The following is a 20,959-nucleotide window of genomic DNA, read 5'->3' as shown; positions in this document are numbered from 1 at the left end:
TCGAGTAATGGTAAATGACAATGATCCGAAGCACTAGACTCGTATAAAACAGAACTAAGGTATGTTTGGGCTGCCTAAAGGTGTACAGTCAAACCTCGACATCCCGACACCCGGATTTCATGACCCTCCGGATGTCACATCACTTTTTCAAAGTCCCAAACTTATGCCATACAGTTTTAATATTAGGGGCTCTGCGTTTTACGACAGTTTTTTTTGGGGGGGGGGGAACGGGTCAACTCCAGTTATGACGACACTTGCACAGATTAGATCAAGTATTTCTTTGCAATTGAAAAATTTTCCATAAAATAATTCTGGAAATTTTTCTTGTAGGAACTTTGGACTCAGACAAGAGATTCGACCAGGCATGACACCTAACAAATGGTGGGGGACAGATAAGCTCTGAAAGGTAGTTTTCAGACTTTGACAAAAGGGACAATAGAAAGGAATTCAAAGCAGGTGGAATACTGGACGAGGGAAACAGCAGGAGAAGAGAAAGACTATAGCTACCTTAAGCTGTAGGTGGTCACTACAAGTTTCACCCATAAGAGAAAAAGAGATAAGAACTCCTCATGATATTGAAAAGGGGCACACAACTCTGAAGTTTATAAAAGAATTAGAAAGTTTTTTCACCTTCGAAAAGTGGGGCTAGGCCGTCAAAATCTAATCAAATTGCAGACATAAGTGAAGAGTCTTGAATTGGTTTCTTCCTTGCTGATAATTTGGTGGAAAGGAGGAGTGTTAAAAATGTTATTAAAAGTTTAGCAAAACTTATTGGAAAGTATTGTAGAATTTGAAAAAATATTTAAGTAAAGTTTTTTTTAAAGAATTTTTGTTATATTCACCAATAACTCAAATTTACATAAGTAGAATCTATTTGAAAGCATCTATAAATACTATTAATTTCTTCATTAAATCTAGTTTTATTGTGAACTAATGTTTAATAATGAATTTTTAAACCATTCCAGTTATGACCTCGCTCCGGCTATGACCACAGTTCGTTGACAGTCCCAGAGGTGTCGTGATAACAAGGTTCGACTGTATTTGTCGCGAGGTTTTTTTTTTACAGTCTGCATTTCGGTTGCTTCACAACATGTTTGATGAAATGATTTACATCATCATAATGGTTTCAGAGATCAATGGCCTGCATGCTTCGAGTTGAGGAGTTAGCAATGGTTCTAGCTTCTACAATTTTATCCAACGAATCACAGTAAATTGTAAAAATGGAAATTGAGACAGTTATCGCATTATTTGTGATATAAACCATTTCGATTTTTTTTCTTCTCAACTATCCAAACAGAATCTGGCAGTTCACAAACAAGTGATAGTGCAGTTATTTTCTAGTAATACACTAAAATATATTATTTCCATATCGTTTGATGCTTGTGACAAAGTCAAAAAAGCAAAAAACATTAAAATTTTCTATTGAAATTTCTTTATTGAAATTCAATCTCCCTCATTGAAAGCCCCTGACCTAGACTTTATTGTATTTATTTCAGGGGTGCCCTCACGGGGGAGGGGCGCATGGCGCTGACTGAGCTACTGACATTTTTAGGGGGGGGGGATAATTTTAAAGCTATCTTTCATCTCATTTTAGGGGAATTTCTTCTGTGCTCTGTAGAAAATCAGAGAGATGCGTCATCCTCCTTAGGGAGGATTGGCACCCCTGTTTTTCCAGAACTTTCTTCTAAACGAATGGAATATCACTTGTTTTCATAAAAGCACCTGCTCTTGACCTTGAACACAACAAAAGAGTATTTACAATGAGAAATCACAAAAGGCCCTTAATTTCAGCAGGAAAAGATAAAGAGAGGAGAGTTCATTCATGCAAAATGGGTGAAAACCATTTCTACTAGCCATGACTTGTTCTGCTAATCAGAACATTCCAAGTCTCCCATTTTGGGACTTCTGTAAATAAAAATAATTTAAAATATTTTTCTTGATCCCTGTTTATTGTGATTGGAAAAAAGCTCTATTAAGCTTCATATTCTACGTTTCTAATTTTCTGCATTCGTATTAATAATTTTTAGGAAATTTTTTTCCGTGTAATGAAAATTAAAAAAACAAGATTGTTATTTTAATTTTCGAAATTTTTGTGAAATTGAATTTTTTTTCATTTTAATCAAACATTCCAAACCTTTTGGAAAAAAATACCATTAAAGTTAGGTACTCTACCATTCAATTTAAAATAATTTCAAACTGATATCTTAATTACTTGATGAGGAAAAACATCTTAATCGAAAGTTCCTAAAATGGGAGACTTGGCACATAATGGATTAATGGAAGGTAAATTAGCACTAAATTAATAGGAGATAATTTTGTTACATGAAATGTCAGTTCATCAGAGAGGGTAATGTATAAACATATTTATAAGAGTGCTAATAACATAAAAGCAAAAGATAGCTTGGTTTGCCTAAGAAAATGATTACATGATTCACAAGCGTTTTTACTTTTAGAAGTTAAGTACATTTTTATCTAAATTTGCTATCATTTAAGCTATAACTTTGAGCTCTCACTTCACCTAAAGACCATGCCGTTTCACAATTGAACGAGGGGTTATTGTATTTTAAATGGAATTCAGAAAATGTCAAACATACAAACCTGCCCTGAAATTGATATCTTTTTCTTGTCTTTTGTTAGCCACGATTTTGTAGTGGTAGGAGCAAAAGCATCAGAGGCAGAAGTCAACACTGACTGTTTTGAAAGACCTGTATATCCAAGACCGAAATAATTATCTTTTGGCCTATAAAATATTTCATCAGTATCTTCTGGAGCGAAAGTAAATGACAACATAGTCGGATCCTCTGCCTACAAGGAGTTGCAAAAAGTTGATTTATAAAGTGTTTAACTTTCATGAAAAAATTTATGAATCAATAAAAAAAATGCAAATTAATTATAAAAACAAAACTGTCACATAACACAATGAATTTTACTTAACAATTAATCCATGGCATAGCCAGGCCACTCATTTAAGAGGTGGGGTGGGGGGTCAATTGACCCTCAGCACCCCCCAGCTTGGGAAATTTATTTACATGTTAGTGGCATTTTTGCCATTTTTGGTAGAGTTAATAAGTGATGGTCCTGAGCAGGGCCTCTCCATTGATGGTGCTACAGTTGTCATGACATTGGAGTTAATAGGTAAAAAGGCCTTGTGTCTCTCCAGAAAAAAAAATGTAAGAAGAAGAGGAGGGGGGCTTGATGCTGTTCTGTCAACATTAACATAGCAGCATTAAGGCTACAGCAAGTTTTTTCGAACATGCTCAAGCAGGTATAGGGCAACTTTTGTGCTAAATTAAAATTACTCTTAGTTTTAATATGTAGGTATGAAGTAAATAATCAAAAGCTCATTCTATTTTTTGATACAACTGTTTAAAAAGCAACAAAAATATTTGTTATCAAGAACAAAATGTTGGTTACAGATCAAAAAGCACCCAAAAGCTTTTTTTTTCTTTTTTTTTTCAAATATTTTTTTTTCTTTATTTCAATTGAATCAAGAATTAGATAACATCTAATAGAGAGAAAAAATGACCCAGCTTTTACAATTTTTGCAGTAAACTAAAGCTTGAAAGGGGGAAAAACCACACAAGTTGAACATTCTTTGAAATTTGTACAACAATTGGAACGTTGAAGAGACTAATTGCAGGATAAAAATCAAGGACTTTCCAGGACAAAAATCAAAGCTGTGGTACAAATTAAATAAATCAAACCAAATTAGACACAATTTAAATTGCAAGTAATAAAAATGCATTTAAAATTATTTGATGCACAGTATTTTTGCTGTAATGAATTATCTTCACATTCAATACACACACACAAAAAAAAAAAAAAAAAAAAAAGATTGCAAATTCAATAAAGACATGTCTAAAACCATAGTTACACATTAATTTTTTTTTTATTTAATTTCAGCAGTAAAACAGATATGTGTAAGTAAAGTATGATTATTTTACTATCACAAGCGACCATAACTTTTAAAGATACAAGAAACCTGAAATTTAAATTATTTAAGATTTTTAAATCAGCATACTCAATTGAAAACATATCAAAGTTAATACTACTACTTTTAAATTGTACTTCTTAAATAACATAGATCAATAATAAATTACAACCCAGCATTTTTAGCTATGTCTAATTTTTTATCAATAACTTTCTCAAAATGAAGTATTTCTTGTTTTCCCACTCCAGTTTTTCTAAAGCTGTTAGGCTTTAAGATAAGTATACAGTTTCTTGATTTTTAACTCAAGCTGAATGTTTCATCAGCAGATTTTATTGAAACAGACATTTTAAAGCTTGACTCGTGAGAATGAGAAAATCAAGGATTTTCCAGAACCTTTTGCACTGGATCAGCTTATTTCAATTTTCCAAGACTATAAAAGCTTTGAAAAAAATAAAAAATAAATAAATAAATTCAAGGACTTTCAAAGTTTTTCAGGCCATGTAAATGCTATGAACATAGCTTACATTTGTTTTAACATGTTTTTAAATTCTAAAACAAAGACTATCTAAATTTTCAAGACAAAGACTTCTTACATGTGTACAATTAAATATTAATTCAATGTATAAGAACATTTTTGCAATAGCAAATAAGAATTTAGTTAAAAATGAAAAAAAAAAAAATGCCATGGTCAATTGGTTATCTATTTTAAAATTAGAGTCAAGAGTCTGGCACATAATTTTAGAGCATTAAAATTCTAACTCAGTTAACTTCAGCATGTTGTGTACTACAATGGCTCAAATAAAATTAGAAACTTAATTGCAACCATACCAAAAGTTCTATAACTTTCCAAAACAATTAAATGTGGAGAGTGCAGTTAGTTCTAGAATCTAACCAGTTTTTGTTTAGTATTATTTTTTTAACATTGATATAAAACTTATCTATACATATTAATGCACATGTTTATTATTTAGTTTAATTCTGTAACCATGTGTGCTGAACAGAAGTTTGAAAATTATGTATAGATTTTTCAATCTTTAGCACTATTCAGTACATGAATATATTAAATACATACTTCAAGAAGTGAAGTATCAGGAAGAGAGCAACCATATACTTTAACAGCTGGAGATTGTTTCTTTATTCTTAGTCCAATCCCTTGTCCTGGACGCCATCCTAATTTTTTCAAAATTTGTATTCCAATGGAATCTCTATAACACAAACAAACTAACATATTAAGAAAAGTAGAAAACCTGGAAAAATGTTGACATTGGAGAAAGACTAAAAATTTAATTATTTTTTCACACATTAATCAGTGAATGCTGACCTTCACAAATTTCAGTGTTTCACAAACACACACACACACACACACACACACACACACATATGGGTCATTCTCCAGGATGAGTAACTTTTGAACAGAAATATTTTTCGAATTTCTAAATTATTCATTTTCTTTCTTTTTTTTTTTTTCATTCTTACATGAAAGTGTTACCAACTAGAAGTAACCATGAACAATAGTCCAACTGATTTCGAATTATTTTACTCATAAATAAAAAAAAAAAAATTTTAACCCTGTTCACTGAAATGAAAAAAGGAAAAAAAAAAACATTCAATTTTTGAAAACAGGGGCCAATTTAATATCAAAGTAGTAACTTTGTAAATTGTGCAAACAATGAGCTATTTTAATGATTAGTGTGAATCCAATTTTAAGCTCTCTTAATTTAAATACAGCATAAATTTTAATTCGAATTTATGTTAAAAAACAGTACAGAATTAATATATTTCGAAATTATTAAATTTGAGAACATACTGGTAATTAATAATTTTGGTTGATTGCTTAAAATTGATGTATTTCCCCTCCATCGTTTTCCCCACCTCAGAAATAATAACATTGATAAGGTCTGTCACGGAGGTGACGAATTTTCCATTAATATAGGCCTGATGGATACATTTTTTTAAGGAAAGAAAATTTTCCTTCGTTGCTACAATCTGCACAGGTTAAGCATATGAAAACATGTGCACTTCTTTTTTATTCTAATTTACGTACCTGAAATTCAAGTTCACTGAGGTGAGAATAAAACAAAATCTATATCTTCATATTTTTCAACAAAAATCTCACAACTTCTTTATGGCTGAAAACAAACAAGGGGACTCCCTAGTATCATGGGAAATAAAATGTGATGTCATTACTGTTATCTGTTAATGAGAAATGGCCTTTTGTGTTTGGGTAACAGTGGTGAGAATTTATTGTGTAACGTAATTCTTATTTTTATGAAAACTTTTCTTTTGTATCCCACAAGTGAAAATTTCTTGTCTGAAAAAGGTAAGTTACAAAAATAAAAATGTAATGCAATGCTTTTCGGAAAATAAAATAAATACTAAAAACAAAAAGCATTTTTCTTTTCATTAAATATACAACACCAGTTGAACATTTTATAATCAAAAAAGTACATTTAATCAGATATTAAAATCAGATATTAAGAGCAAGAAAATTTAGTCAGTAATCAAAATTGTTACTTCTGAAAGTAATGTGTAGTTATTCAATAAATCATATATCTTTTGAACAATAAGCTTTACCTTATTGGCTTTACTAAGTCTTTCAGAGGGGCTTCACCAGGAATAACACTGTCATTGTCCACAAATTTCCTCTTACGAGTAACGTTATCTGATGGATCTTGAAACTCTAAAGTTGTGTGTATTTTTCTTGTAGCAATACCAAATTCTCCAAAATCCTGAACAATGATGTACAAAATGTTCATTATGATTAGTTGCTGGGATAGAGATTTTACATAAAATTTGTCACATAAAAATGTTTTAAGACATACTAGCATTGAGATGAGCAAATCATTTCATATTCCAAATTCATGCAATTACAATATAACTCTGATTTAACGATTGTCAAGGGTTTGAAAAAAAATATTGTTAAATCAAGGATACTGTTAAATTAAGGAGCATAGACATTCAATGCAGTCAAAACCGGGCCAATAAAATTTATCATTAAATTGAGGAAATCGTTAAATCGGATATTGTTAAATCAAAGTTATACTATATAAAATATGATGAAGAAAAAAACACTTGATCCAATTCATGAATGTAATGCTTGGAAAAAGTCTATTTATAGATAGACAAAAATAGTGTTAATTCTGAAACTTTTAATCAAAAAGACAACAGTTAACATTAAGGCAATACTATAACTACATTTTGATAGTCTAATAAGAACTAATACAAGCTCAGTTTTTGCTCTTGCTTCATTTTAAGGTACAGTTCTGTTTGATTCTTACAAAGTTAACAGCAACTTTTGTAAAATATTAACCCTTTCTTCATTAAAACATGAATAACATTAACAGAGCATATCTATCTTTATCATCTATAAATAGCAAATATCTGATTAAATCTGTTAACCAACTTTTTGTTAAGCAACATCCAAAGCTCATATCTAGCTACTTCGTATTTCATTTGAAATTTTATTTTCAGTGATTATGGAAGGTCATCAAAAAAAAAATCAATTTTGTAGCTTTTCCTCAGAAAAAAATTAAATATTAACTCATTCAAAAAAGATATTTTCTGAAGACTTTAAACAAAGAAATGGTGAACTGATTACATGCACACAAATAAGAAAAATATGCATCCCAAATTGAAGTTTCACTGATGATGACATTTGATCAAGCATGGCACCACTAGATGGAGCTGACGCTTAACGGGCCTTGATAATTTATGACTTTTCTGTGTTAAACCGATGCAACTATGATCCGCTCATTCATCTACTAATCAATGCCAATGTTTCAAAGTTTGTTTATTTTTGATTGGACGTCAATCATTTTGACCGCAAAAGGCACTGAACACCCTGCATGCACCAATCAATGGCAACGTAATGGAAACAGGGGTTCCCTGTAGTGCTCTCTTTGTTACCATGAGTTTCAGCCACTGCCATGGCCTATAGGCATAAGCGAAATTTAGTAGGGGCCATGGATCAAGTGAATAGACTTCAAATTTTTAAAAAGGAAGAAATAATAATAAATTGTATCTCAAATATAACATTCTTTTAGTTTAAATAGGCTTAGTTTCAAAAGTTTTTTTACAATCATTTCTTTTAACTCCTGTGATTTATCACTCCTAAGTAAGTATAAAACAAAACTCTAAACGTACTAACAACATTTTTAGACTAATAGATGCTTTTAAACTATAAAAAGTTAGGTGTAGGTTATAAAATTTCTCTTGTTTCCTCTCTTTTTTATGAAAACATTAAATAGAAATTATTATAAGTGCACCATTCTTACTCCAAATTAAAATTTTCAGCTAATTCTTACATTTCTAAGTTCAGTTACTACATTATGTAACATGAATTTAAAAAAAAAAAAGAAAGATAGTGTTGGAATACCAGATATGAGGCAGTGAGAAGCAAAGGGATGTAAGTGGCCATTTTCAAGTTTTGAGTAAAATGCATTTCAAGATAACCTCCTAGGTAGGCCTACATTGAATTTTTTTCTAAATTATGCTGTACAGCAGCGGGCTACTATAACTATATTTTGCCCCAAGACAGAGGAGAGGTTCCCCTACTATTTGTAATGGTTGTCTCAAAATTTTTAATTTTGTCACGTACATCCCTTTGCTTCTCACTGCATCATATGTATATTTTACCTCATCATCCATAAAATCCTCAGGATTTTGTTGGAATCGATCTGCAATTTTACTTCTAGAAGAAACAAATGTAGATGGTGCCCACCCTAAAAAGAATATTAACAACATTTTAATCATAATTAAATTATTAGGTTTAGTTTAGCACTTGGAACATCTTACTGGAAAAAGCTGTAATGAGCACGGGAGTAAATAACTTTAAGAGGTCTATTGATCTTCATTGGGGACTGATAAATTGACTAGAATCAAGTATACCTGGGCCCAAAGTCTTTCGCTGGTCACTTGCGCATTTATTTATATGTACAGTGCGGCGCAAAATTTTACTCAATGAGCAAATTCACACAGATTTCGAAATCTATTTATTCAGTTTTCCTAAGACTACTTTAGTCTAAGGTGCTATGCATACTATATAATATTTATAGCAATGAAAAGTTGACTTGTGCATTTTATAAGTTTTTACGTTATAACAAAAAATTAACATTGTCTCAAAAGTTTAGACACAAACGAAATAAAAATTAAATAAAACAGTTTTAAAACCTGCTTGTGCATCCATTCTTCTTTATCAGTTCATAAATACGAGTTTCCATAAAAGAAACTAAATCTTGCATGGTTTGGGGCTCAATTTTGTACCATACTTCCTCAATAGATCTCTTAAGTTCCGATACAGAAGTGTATTGTCTACCATTGCTGTAAACTTTGAAACATATGATGCCCCAAAGATTCTCTATAGGGTTGGGGTCTGGGCTACACGCTGGCCAATTGAGAACTTTTATATTATTTGAATTTAACCAAGATTTTGTGTTTCCTGCAGTGTGAATCAAAGCATTGTCTTGCTGAAATTCCCACTTGGGGCCCCCTATAAGCTCAGCAAATGGTAGGAGATTATCCTCATGTGTCTTAATGTAATGCTGTGATGTTTAGCGACCACTGGTAAAGGTCAAAGACACTTGTTCATTGTAGCAAAATGCTGCCCAAACCATCACAGAGCCACCACCCTGTCGGCGACTAAAAAAACATCTGGATTCCTTCCGTAAGTCATGCCAGTACAATGTCCAGCCATCTGGACCATCCAGATTCCCCTTTTTTCGTCGCTAAATATTACTGATATCCATTTCAATCCATATGACATATGATTTCCAGCCCACAACATTCGTTGGGATTTATGATGTGGCTTTAGAGCTGGTTTCTTTTTCATTTTGCCGTGAACCATTTTCCCTGTTTCCAAAATTCGTCTATGATCCTATCCTTTGATACCAAAAGCCCCAAGGTGCTTTGAACTTTACGAACAGTCATTTGTTGGGTACTTGCTAGTCTTTGGATCTGACAATCGTCCCGTTTATTCGCCACACGCGGCCTCCCAGATCTGCGTTTTGCTTTATAATTGGAGTGACTTGATAAAACTGGATAAATAGATTTCTTTAATCTATTAATAATAGCCGAAATTTCAGGAACAAGCTTACCTTCAGCTTTCAACTGCTAAATCTTAGTTACCTCATCCGCTTTAATCTGCTCAGCTTGTGGCATCTTGACTACCAAGTGTTATCGTTGGCAGACCTTAAGTACAAGAGGTCTGTGATGTCATCTCTTTTATATTTGCATATACGAAAAAAAATTCACAGAAACTCGTAATAGTGTCTAAACTTTTGCAACAAGCAAATTTCTATTTTTATCCAAAACAGTATTGTTAAAGCATATCAAACAATTGTATTTTGGTTATAGTATTTCTAAAGAGTTTTTGAATATGTTTGCAGACTTTTGTATTTCTACTATCGCAGTTCTAAATTCTACAGCTAAAGTACGTCATTGTCTAAACTTTTATATTTCTATCATATTTTCTGGCAAAAACATTCAAAACTTTGAACAATTAACACAGATGTGCTGTGCATCATATCGTTCAAAGTTAAAGTAATATAAATTTCTAAGAGGAGTTGCTAAAAGTCCCCAATCTAATTCTGGTCTACACATTATTGCAGCCAGGCTTGGTACTCTAGGCATTTTTACAAACCAATTTTATATCCACAGAATTATTGAACTAAATCAAATTTGATATTGCATTAATTTAATCATGTACCCAGTGTTTGTTGTGCAGTTTTGATTTTGAACTAAGCATTAAAATTGTTTTTTGGAAATGATATATAAAATGAAAAACAGAGATAATATTTTTCAATTTCGTCCGCTTTGTATGTAGAACGTAAAAATTCAAATGTCAAAAATCCAAGCACATATTTTAAAACTCTGTCAGTTAAAAATCTGATTTTTTAAAATGAATTTAACTCAGTATATCCCTGCAGAAGTTAATTAGTCTTTCTTTGCATGGAGTCTGTATTTTACAGAAGTTGATTCAATTTCCTTTGCTTAATTACTGCATAATAGTTTCTCACAGAGAACACAGCACTGAAAATATTTTCATTTTTCTTTATGTAAGTAATAAGAGTAATACAGTGAGCAACAAGGATTATTTTTTGTCAAATTTTGAGAAAGATAAAATTACATATTGTTACATATATATACTGTATTCTATATCACGTTCATACATATTGTTCGCCACTTTTTTGATTATATGACATAATATTTTCCATAACAGCATTTTTTTTTTTTTTTTTTTTTTTGGGATTTTTTCGAAAAACTGAACAATTTGAAAATTTGAACTACTTCTGGTCCCAACTAATTCAGGTTTTTGACATTGTACCATACAAGCAAATTTATAAAAGACATAGTTGTCAACTCATTAAATAAAATTTTATAATGAAAACCTTCTTTTGTTCCAACTGTATTAAAAAAACCAGCAGAAAAGCCTCCAGTAAAAGCTCCATGAAAACGTTGCCTCCCTTTTTCATCTCTCACTTGTAGTTCTTTTGCAGCTTTCTTTCTTAAGATTGCTTCTGAAAATATAAAATTAAGAACGATTAGATCATGGCAAGATAAAAGACACTTGTGCTCAGTAACATAAATGCAACTAATGCCATACATAAATGCAGAACAATAAATATATATTACATTGTAATAGACAGTAGGGTGGGCCGAAAAACAACTCTTTTTTAATTTCGATGAAGGGTAGTGCAGAAAAGATGCCTTTGGTGGAGCAAAGTTCACATAAAAAATTTGCATATTTTTGCACAATTCGTTGATCTACTGCAATTGGGTTAAAGTTTCAAAAAAACATTGTTTTTTCATGTTTTTAGCCAAAATTAGTAAAAAAAAAGTATAGTTCTATTTTTGATGAGTTGCGTGGAAAAAATGCCATTGGTGGCACTAAACTCCCATAAAAATTTTGAGGTGTCTGCTATACTTCTTTCCTTTGTCACAAATGAGTAGAAGTTTTGGCAATTTTCAGTTTTTTTAACGTTTTCAATAAATTTTCTCAAATAGTTAAAATTTTGTTTTTGCCATATTTCTCTACCATAATTATGTAGTTTTATCACATGTGATGCATTTTTAGATGCATGGTTTGTCATAGATTAACTATTTATTGCGTATAAAATTTTAAATTTAAAATGTGCTATTCAAAAATTTTATACAGCTTCGCTCATTATGATTTAACAGCACAGAATTCAACAAAGAGCAAAACATGATGTGAATATAGAGAAAATTTCTGTTTGTACTTCCAACAGAGTGTGGGTTTTAGATAATAAAAGCTTTTTTTGAATTGAATTTCTGCATTTTAGCGCTTTTACTTCTGTTACAATATTGCTACAATGAAAGCATATTTTTCTTCATGGCCATCTGCAAATTCCGTGCTATTTCAGTAATATTTCTATTTACTGCACACAGCTGGCGTAGGACTTCAGATTCTAAAATTGTTTCAAATACTATATTTATTCCAGTCTCTTGTGACGAAGGACATTTCGTGATTCGAAGTTTGATACCTTGTTTTGATTCGAATGTTTATGTACTTTGGTTTTCGTCAGTTTCCATTGTTGTGGTAGCATTGTTATGAATTTATAGGATGACCATGTTTACTTTTTAAACACCCTTTGCGTACTCTGGTCGTATCTTTAGAGGCAAATCAATTCATATTACGAACAGTGCAATACATCGTAAGGCATCTTTGGGTTTCAAGGAACTAAGTGCCAGCAGAGAGTTCTGTATGCAGCTGTGAGCCACCTAGACTACGTAATAGACCTTGGTTGGGTGTCTTAAAACTCTGGAGAGCACAGTCCAGTTGAAACTGTTGCACAACTATTAATTATGTAATTTTGGTCTGTGCTTATAATTTTGAGTATTTTCCTTTATTTTTGCCAATTTAGAAATATATATATAGAGGTAACCTAGAATGATGGCATAAGTAGGTTTTCACATGCCACCAGCTTGGGTTTGATTGGACCATAAAGTTCTTAAGTTCAGTACACTCTCTATCTTATTTATTAGGTGTAAGATCGGGAGTTCGCTTGCATGGAAAATGTACACCAAATGTTGCAGTTTTTTATTTATTTCCTTTTTTTAACACCTGCAATGACAATGTTGTTTTTTGTTTTTTTTTTTTCATGTTCTTACAGGAGTGCCGTTTCACGCGACTATTTTTAGTTAAGAGATTATAACTTGTTCTTATTTAAAAAGGTTTACTAGTGATGAAGAATGAATTCTGCGTTTTACTCCCGTTGGTTTTGAACGCAAATCAAACAGAGAGCTGCACTAAATTTTAAATTATAAGCTGTAGCATATTTTAAATTAAAAAATTTATACGCAATAAATAGTTAATTTATGACACACCACGCATTTAAACTGCATCACATGTGATAAAACTACATAATTACGGCAAAGAAATATGGCGAAACAAAATTTTTACTATTTGAGAAAATTTATTGAAAACATTAAAAAAACTGAAAATTGCCAAAACATCTACTCATTTGTGACGAAAGAAAGAAGTATACCAACCACCTCAAAATTTTTATGGGAGTTTAGTGCCACCAATGGCACCTTTTCCATGCAACTCATCATCCAAAATAGAAATACTTTTTTTATTAATTTTGGCTAAAAACATGAAAAAACAGCATTTATTCGAAACTTCAACCCAGTTGCGGCAGATCAAGAGATTGCGCAAAAAAAATTCAAAATTTTTATGTGCACTTTGCTCCACCGAAAGCACCTTTTCCACACTACCCATCATCGAAATAAAAAAAGGTTGTTTTTCGGCCCGCCCTAATAGAGTGAAGACTTCTTTATATGAGCATATCTCCAAGAAAATGAAGAAATAAATTTATATTAAAAATTGAAGTAACAAAAATAATTAAATACAACACTGAGTTGATATCTTTTGCAAATTTCGAAGAAGAGCCCCCCTGACCCCTTTGTTTTTCAACATGCTTATCATAGTTAAAATACTATACATTACTAAAAGATCCTCTATAGCTAGTGCAATGCCGAATTCGGCTTAAATGCAGCTTAAGGTTTTAAAAGGGTACGAGAAGTAGAACAAAAGCAAGGCTACATAATACCCTGCTTGTCCTATTTTACTGTGCTCTTGGAAACAAAAGGTTGCATTATTGATAACTTATCAAAATCTCTAGATATTTGGCTCTCCATTAAATTTTGCTATCACGCAAAAAGCATGTTAACAGAACAAGCTTAATGCATGTTAAATGAAATCAATTGATACATGAGCTTTCAGATGCTAGTATTGACTCCATTTTCAGTTTTAATTTTCATTCATAAAATATTTTTTTATAATCACTATAAGGGAAACGAGAACAGACTAAGCATTCTTAGAGTGCCCGATCTACAAAGTTTATGAACTGTGGCAAAAACTTAAAACTCCTGCGCCCTTCTTATGTCTAGGTTTGAGAGAAAAAACACAGAATACGCGTCAATTTGCAGCCTCCCTAGCTCAACTTGCTCCGCCCTAAATCCGGCACTGAGTTCTAACCGTTCTCTCAAATGAAAAATGCATGATATATATAATACACTTAAACTCAATGAAACTGTTAACGATTTGTTTGCCTCAAAAATAAAAGAATAAAATAAAATTTTAAAATATTAACAAAATAAATAATACAAGGTTGTATCTGCATATTTAAGTTGCGAAAAATAAATTTTGCGAACCTCCATTTTAATTGACTCACTGGGAATAAAAGCTTCTTATACCATAGTAAAAAAGCAATTAAGACTTATTTATATTAACATTATTAAACATTAAAGATATTTTAACCAAGAGATTTTAATGTTACTTTGCACCATGGCCCTCTAGGTGGGCACCCCTGGAAACTTGGGCTGTAACATTGATGTAGACTTTTCAAAACATTGAAGTTTTCATTAAAACATCTATGTTTTCTAAGATCGATGCTTTAGGCTCAATTTTTCTTTTTATTAATATTTTGTAATTGAATGGAAAATACCAAAATTTATATAAGTTAATAAAAAGCTGCTTTTGTTTAAGAAACATAGGGGGATTTAGGACTGAGTTCCTGGGGGGGCAGGATTTTTTTTTTTTTTTTTTTTGCAACATTTTTACTGCCCCCCCCCCCCCCCCGGACTCCTATGTTTTTGTCTGTTTCCTGTGATGCATAAGTTCATGCTTTACTTTTTTGTGTGTCGTTTTCATTAATGTGTGTTTTCATGCTGTCCTTTTTGAACTGACCTTAAGAGAGGGAGCAGGTATCAAAAGAGTGACGCAGGGCTCCCTTTTAAGTGGGAAATAGAATATCTCCAATTTTAGGGGGTCGGGGGTTTCTCCCTCGGAGGAAATTTTGTAAAATGGATATAAAATTCTGCATTTTGAAGCCCTATAAAGGTTAACTAGATAGACATAGAAATTGATAACTAGATTATACAGTTATACAGCATTGTTCTAACTTTGTAAGAAACAGCCATTTTAAGTTTCAAAGAAAAAATAAACTATAGATTTCTCAGAACCTGTTTTTATAGTTATAAGTAGTGCAGAAAACGAAAAGGAATAGAAATAGTGTATTTTTTTTCCCCTGGCTAAACAGATTAACAATATGCAGTAGAAGTAATTGGAGCCCACTTTGCTTAGGATTTTCAAAGACTTATCTAATTATTTTCAAGGACTCTAGAACAATTAAAATTATTTAACGCACTTTATTTGTACTTTCCAGTCTGATATTTTAGTACTTGATTGTAAATTTTTACAATCCTGTTCTAACTTTGTGAGAAATAGATATTTTAAATTTAAAAGAAAAAAGAAATCACAGATTTCTCATGACAAGAACTTTTCTTCAGTTGCAAGTGGGGCAGAAAACGAAAAGAAATAGAAGTAGTGTGTTTTTTTCCGTGCTAAACAAATAAACAATATGCAGAAGAAGTAAGATAAAAGCAATCAATACAAAAGAATTTCCAAAATACTGCATTCAGGATTGAATAAATAGCAAGGTATGAAACATGTGAGTCACAAAAATTTATTTCAAATAATATGTTAAAAACGTGAGAACCATGATTTTTACATTTTTAATACAGGATGTGACAAGGAGCTGAATTAGACATATTTTAGCATTCCTGCCCCTCTACCATTTGTTAGAAATTTTAAAATTTAAGGTTTGTAGCCACACGTTTCCAAATATTCAAGGTTTTAAAGCACTTAAATATGAAATTAGTTTTTTCAAGCCATTTCCATTTTTTAAGGAACGAATCATGAATTTTTTTTAGAAGTTAGGGACCCACTTCAAAGCAGGGGCCCTAAGCAATAGCTTGTTTATCTTATAGGCAAATTCGGCCCTGTTTGTAATTCATTCTTACCTGCAAATTTTTGCTTGATTTTTTTGTAATTTTTACGAAAATTCGTAAGTTTTTACAGTTAAAGGATTTTTACGATTTTACCAATCTTTGTTATGTTTTTATAGACTTTTATAAAATTTCAGTACATTTTTCCAAAACTTTTGATGACTAAATTATTTGGATTTCAATAATGACAAGGACTGACTCACTTAGACTTAGATGATTATGACTTACCTTACTTTTTAAACAGCATTTATAAAGTAAGTAAAATTGTACTCTCCCTCTAAGTAAAAAGATTCATTTAACCAGAATACTCAAATAACTGAAATTTATTCAGTTTGCGATAGTATTTATTTTCTCTCTCTCTATTAGAAAAAAGAGAGAGAGAAGGGAAAAAAACTATGTTTTTTAGAATTTCTCGAAAGGTCAATTAATCTACTCCAGCGACAGCTACCCTATATGTATTTAATGTTCGTTTTTTTTTTTTTTCCTTTTCTTTTTTCTCATCAGAAAAGGATATTTGCTTTTCTCTTCATTTTCATTGAACTATTCAAAAAAAAAAAGTCATGATTTTTTTGTTTTAAGATTCCGGAAGATGTGTTGTTACTATATAAAGTTCTCCCAAAACTGGGGGCATTGCCCCCTATCCCCCCCTCCTATAAATCCACCCATGCCCTTCTGAACTATTCAAAAAAGAAAAAATCATTTTTTTTAATTTTTGAAAGATGCGTTGTTTGTACATAAAGTTTTCCCAAAACTGGGGGGGGGGGCATTGCCCCCTCTGCCCCCCCATAAATCCACCCATGTTAAGAAACTCAATTTATTATGTAAACTATATCTTTGATGGGGTGTAGGGTTTTCAGCATCAAAAAATATACTTTTTTTACAAATTTTTTCAGAAAAATGGTTTTATTAAATTTATTAAAACCTTTAATGCATTATTATGCTTGGTTTTACGAATATTCTATAAGATTTTAATGAAAAAATATCCACAAACAAGGTAGTGACAGAGCTTTTCAAAAAGCGCCTTTGGAGAAAGAGGATTTTGCTGGGGTCACTGTATCTCAGTTGACAATCATCTGAAATAAAAAACTACTTGAATTCAGTCAACGTATTAATAAATCCTCCTCCCAATGGTTTCAGACTTTTTTTTTTTCCTCACTTTAAAATTTTTGGCAGCTTTTCTAAGTTAAAAAGGCTATTGTTCAGGGTTCGTGATTTTTTTTTTAAATCAAAAAAGTCGGATTTTTTTTTTTTGATTTAAATCAGATTTTTTTAAAATCTTTTTGAAATGTTCAAAAATTTGTTGATATTAATCACTTTACATTTAAAAACATAATATATTTCATACATTAGATGAATCCATTCAACTTACTTTTAAAATTAAGATAAGTTCTCTAACTATTCAATAATATTTTAAGATTTATATACGTTATAATGCTTAGATAAAACGTGACTTTGATTTATGCTTTGCTTAAAGATAAGGTTTCCATTATCATGTATGTTTTTAGTGTAAAATAATATGTTGAATAATTAATTTTCTGAACTATATTATTCATGGTGTATAAGAAAAACTCCAAATTTTTATTTTGTTCTAAACTGTAATTTTGGAGTAAAAGCAATAGAGTGAAAATCTGTTACACACACAGAAAGAGGGATCTATGTAGTTTTGACTGTTGAAGTTAAGAAAGTATAATGCAGTACAGTTAAATTTAGAGCAATACATTCTGGAATTGCCAAATTAATTTATAAAAAGTAAAATCAACTGATTTTAATTAATGATTTTGTTAAATAAATCACTTAATTCAAATCAATTGATTTAAATCAATGATTTTTTTAAAAAAATCACTTGATTTTAATCATGATTTAAATCAACTAACCCTACTATTTTTCAAGACAAATTGTGCTATTTTGCTTGTAAAAAAACCCTTTTTAAAATAAAAAATTCTAAAACCCACCATAAGAGGAAAGTTTTTTATATGCAGAACATGTTTACAAAGTTTGAAATGAATCGAACCAATGGTTTTAAAATGGGACTTTGAAAAATTGGTTTTCAGAAAAATGCATATATCAAGTTTTAATAGCTAAAAACTATCAATTCTAGTTCCATGGAGTACAGACCTTGCAGCAGTTTCGATGAGCTCAGCCTTTTTTAAAAGTATTTATTTAATGATATTTAAAATCCCAAGCAATCAGCATTGAGGTTCTGAAATTCCGCAGCTACAGTTTGAAGGAGCAGAGACTAAATATTTGATATTTTTCAGAATTTTGATCGATTTGAAATTTTGGGAATATATTTTTGAAATCTAAAACCACAAGAAAAGACAAAAAAGCAAAAAACAATTTTTTTGAAATTGCAAAACCCTTCCCTCAATCATCAATGTCTAAGGCAAAAGTGTTTTCTATTGTTAGTTGTCTGAAGAAGAAGAGTTATATCAAAGAGACGTTTAACAATTCTTTTTACCAGACAAGCCCCCCCCCCCCCCTTTTTTTTTTAATTTTAATATTCAAGCACTACCCAACTTTTTGATTTCGTAAGCTTGAATATGAGTATCCCCTCTCCCTTTTATTTTCTGGGCAACACTACTGAAGCTGATTGGTATTCTTAGAGTACTATATGACGATAAATTAAAACGAGACTATTTAGGTTTACTTATAAAACTCGAATGTTTCCATTACTAAAAACTGGGTTGTTAAGTATTATTGTCGAATCAAATGTAGAAATAAGCTTATTTGGTATCCAGATATTATTTATAAAACCACGTCAAGAATATTTCGTAAGTTGAGATTTTGATAATGTCGGCAAATTTTGAGCTTTTATCGTTCCAGTCTACCAATAACAGCAAGGCAGTAATATATTGGCATCGAGTCTTTGGCTTCAAAAAATTGTGACAGATCAAAATATTGCTAAGAATCTCAGTTGCCGTAATTTTTCCTTAAATCCATAATATGCATGTGAAGGAATTAAGATTGCTTTCGTTTTCACGTTAGTTGTATGTTTAGGATTTCAGAAAGTGATTCCTGAAATCATATTGAAATGTTTCTTTTACCATCTTCGTATTCAGGCAAAGCTGTTCCATACGAAATGTATTCGTCATCTTCATCTTCCATAGTAAATTTGGCTTTTGGGGAAAAATAGCTATAGCAATTGCGAGAGAAATCCTAAAAACATTACAATGTTTACGGTATCAAGGCGGACATTAATTACAGCTAAATCCTGGCGATTTTTACAGGGAAATTTACGGCAACCTTGACGTTTGGCGACGCAATGGTTTGGCGCGCGAACAAACGGTAGATACAACGAGGGAGCCTGAGGATTTAGGTGAATGTGAGGTACGTTTTAATGATTAATTTGAATTTATGTTTCACAAAAACACAAATTAACTCTTGAAATTAGTAATGTTGCAAGTTTCATTTGTTATTTCAACGAATATTTATTCAAAAACTGCCTAATGACTTGCAAAATGGTTTCGCTCGATCTTAAATGTCATAAATGTGTTTTGATGTCAATAACATGTTACAATGTATCTAGGATGCAGTTCGATAAAGGTCCCGTCGATTTTCCGTTGGCGAAAGGATCAGTTCCCGCGCCAGGTTCAATGTTTTCATTGCGATACAATGCCATATATGGTATCCATGCGGTGTTTTCCTCATCGCCAAGGAGATATAAGCAAACCTGTTTTGTACGGCAACCCGTTCTCGTATTAGGGGAAGGTGTAGTATGTGCTTAAAATAGTTTAAGGTTCCGATCATCGTAAGTAGGGACGGTGTAGTAAGTGTTGAAAGTATTTTGCATGTCCGTTTATCGTTTATGGGGACGGTGTAAATTTGCTTCAAGTTATTTTACGGTGTCATGGAATGTGTTGCCGGTGCGTGCAGTGACAAGTTTTTTCCATTCACCCCCCGCCCCCCCAAATTCATTTCATTTTATTTTACTTTCAATGCCCTCCGCCGCTAAAAAAAAAAACAGGTGACACATTTGTTCTGATATATTTTGCGGATTTGATGTTACGTATTGTGACCCCCTCCCCCCCAGTCAAAATAAATATCGATTAAGATTGGACGGTGTTTTTTTTTTCTCAAGTTAATTTTGAGGTGTCCTGGAATGTGTTTCCGGTGCTGTACAGTTGATGATAAGTATTTGCAATTCCCCCCCCCCCCGATAAAAAAGATACTGATGACATATTTGTTCAGACAAGTAGAATTTTAAATTAAAAAAATAATAATATTTTGAGGATTTGATTTTGTTATGTTACTGTCGTTGCCCCACCCCCCACCCCAACAATTAAACATCGATTAAGATTGGATGGTGTTATTTTTGTTTCAAGTTTATTTTGAGGTGTCCTGGAATGGTGTTACCGGTGCTCTACAGATGATAACAAGTCTCTTCAACCCCCCCCCCCCATGTCGTTTTGTTACTTGCAATGTCCCCCCCCCCCTGCTAAAAAAAAAGATACCGATGACACATTTGTACAACGAAGAGCATTTTAAGTTTTTTAAAAATATGTTTTGAGGATTTGATTTTGTTTTGTTACTTTCACTGCCACCCCCCCCCCTCCAAATAAACATTGATTGAGATTGGATGGTGTTATTTTTGTTTCAAATTTATTTTGAAGTTTCCTTGAATGTGTTATCGGTGCTGTTAGCAGTTAATATAAAGCTCCTTTCACCTCCAAAAAAAAAAAAATAATAATAATAATAATTTCTCTAAAACTAAGGAAAATTGAA

General features: G+C 31.6%; 1 protein-coding gene across 1 annotated transcript in view; it reads right to left on the bottom strand.

Moving 5' to 3' along the window:
• Positions 1–19,414, bottom strand: part of LOC129224255 (G patch domain-containing protein 1-like) — a 64,324-nt gene extending 44,910 nt beyond the window's left edge. The window contains exons 1-6 of the mRNA XM_054858682.1: positions 19,282–19,414; positions 11,317–11,445; positions 8,567–8,652; positions 6,506–6,660; positions 5,004–5,136; positions 2,599–2,805 (exon numbers count right to left, since the gene is read on the bottom strand). Of these exons, the coding sequence (XP_054714657.1) occupies positions 2,599–2,805; positions 5,004–5,136; positions 6,506–6,660; positions 8,567–8,652; positions 11,317–11,445; positions 19,282–19,342 (771 nt within the window). The 5' untranslated portion in view covers positions 19,343–19,414. The remainder of the gene's footprint in view (positions 1–2,598; positions 2,806–5,003; positions 5,137–6,505; positions 6,661–8,566; positions 8,653–11,316; positions 11,446–19,281) is intronic.
• Between the last annotated feature and the right edge of the window lie 1,545 nt (positions 19,415–20,959).

The sequence above is a fragment of the Uloborus diversus genome, chromosome 6, assembly GCF_026930045.1.
Source record: "Uloborus diversus isolate 005 chromosome 6, Udiv.v.3.1, whole genome shotgun sequence".
In the NCBI taxonomy this organism is placed as follows: Eukaryota; Metazoa; Arthropoda; class Arachnida; order Araneae; family Uloboridae; genus Uloborus; species Uloborus diversus.
The sequence above is the reverse complement of the archived record's forward strand: the minus strand, read 5'-3'. Positions and strand labels throughout refer to the sequence as shown.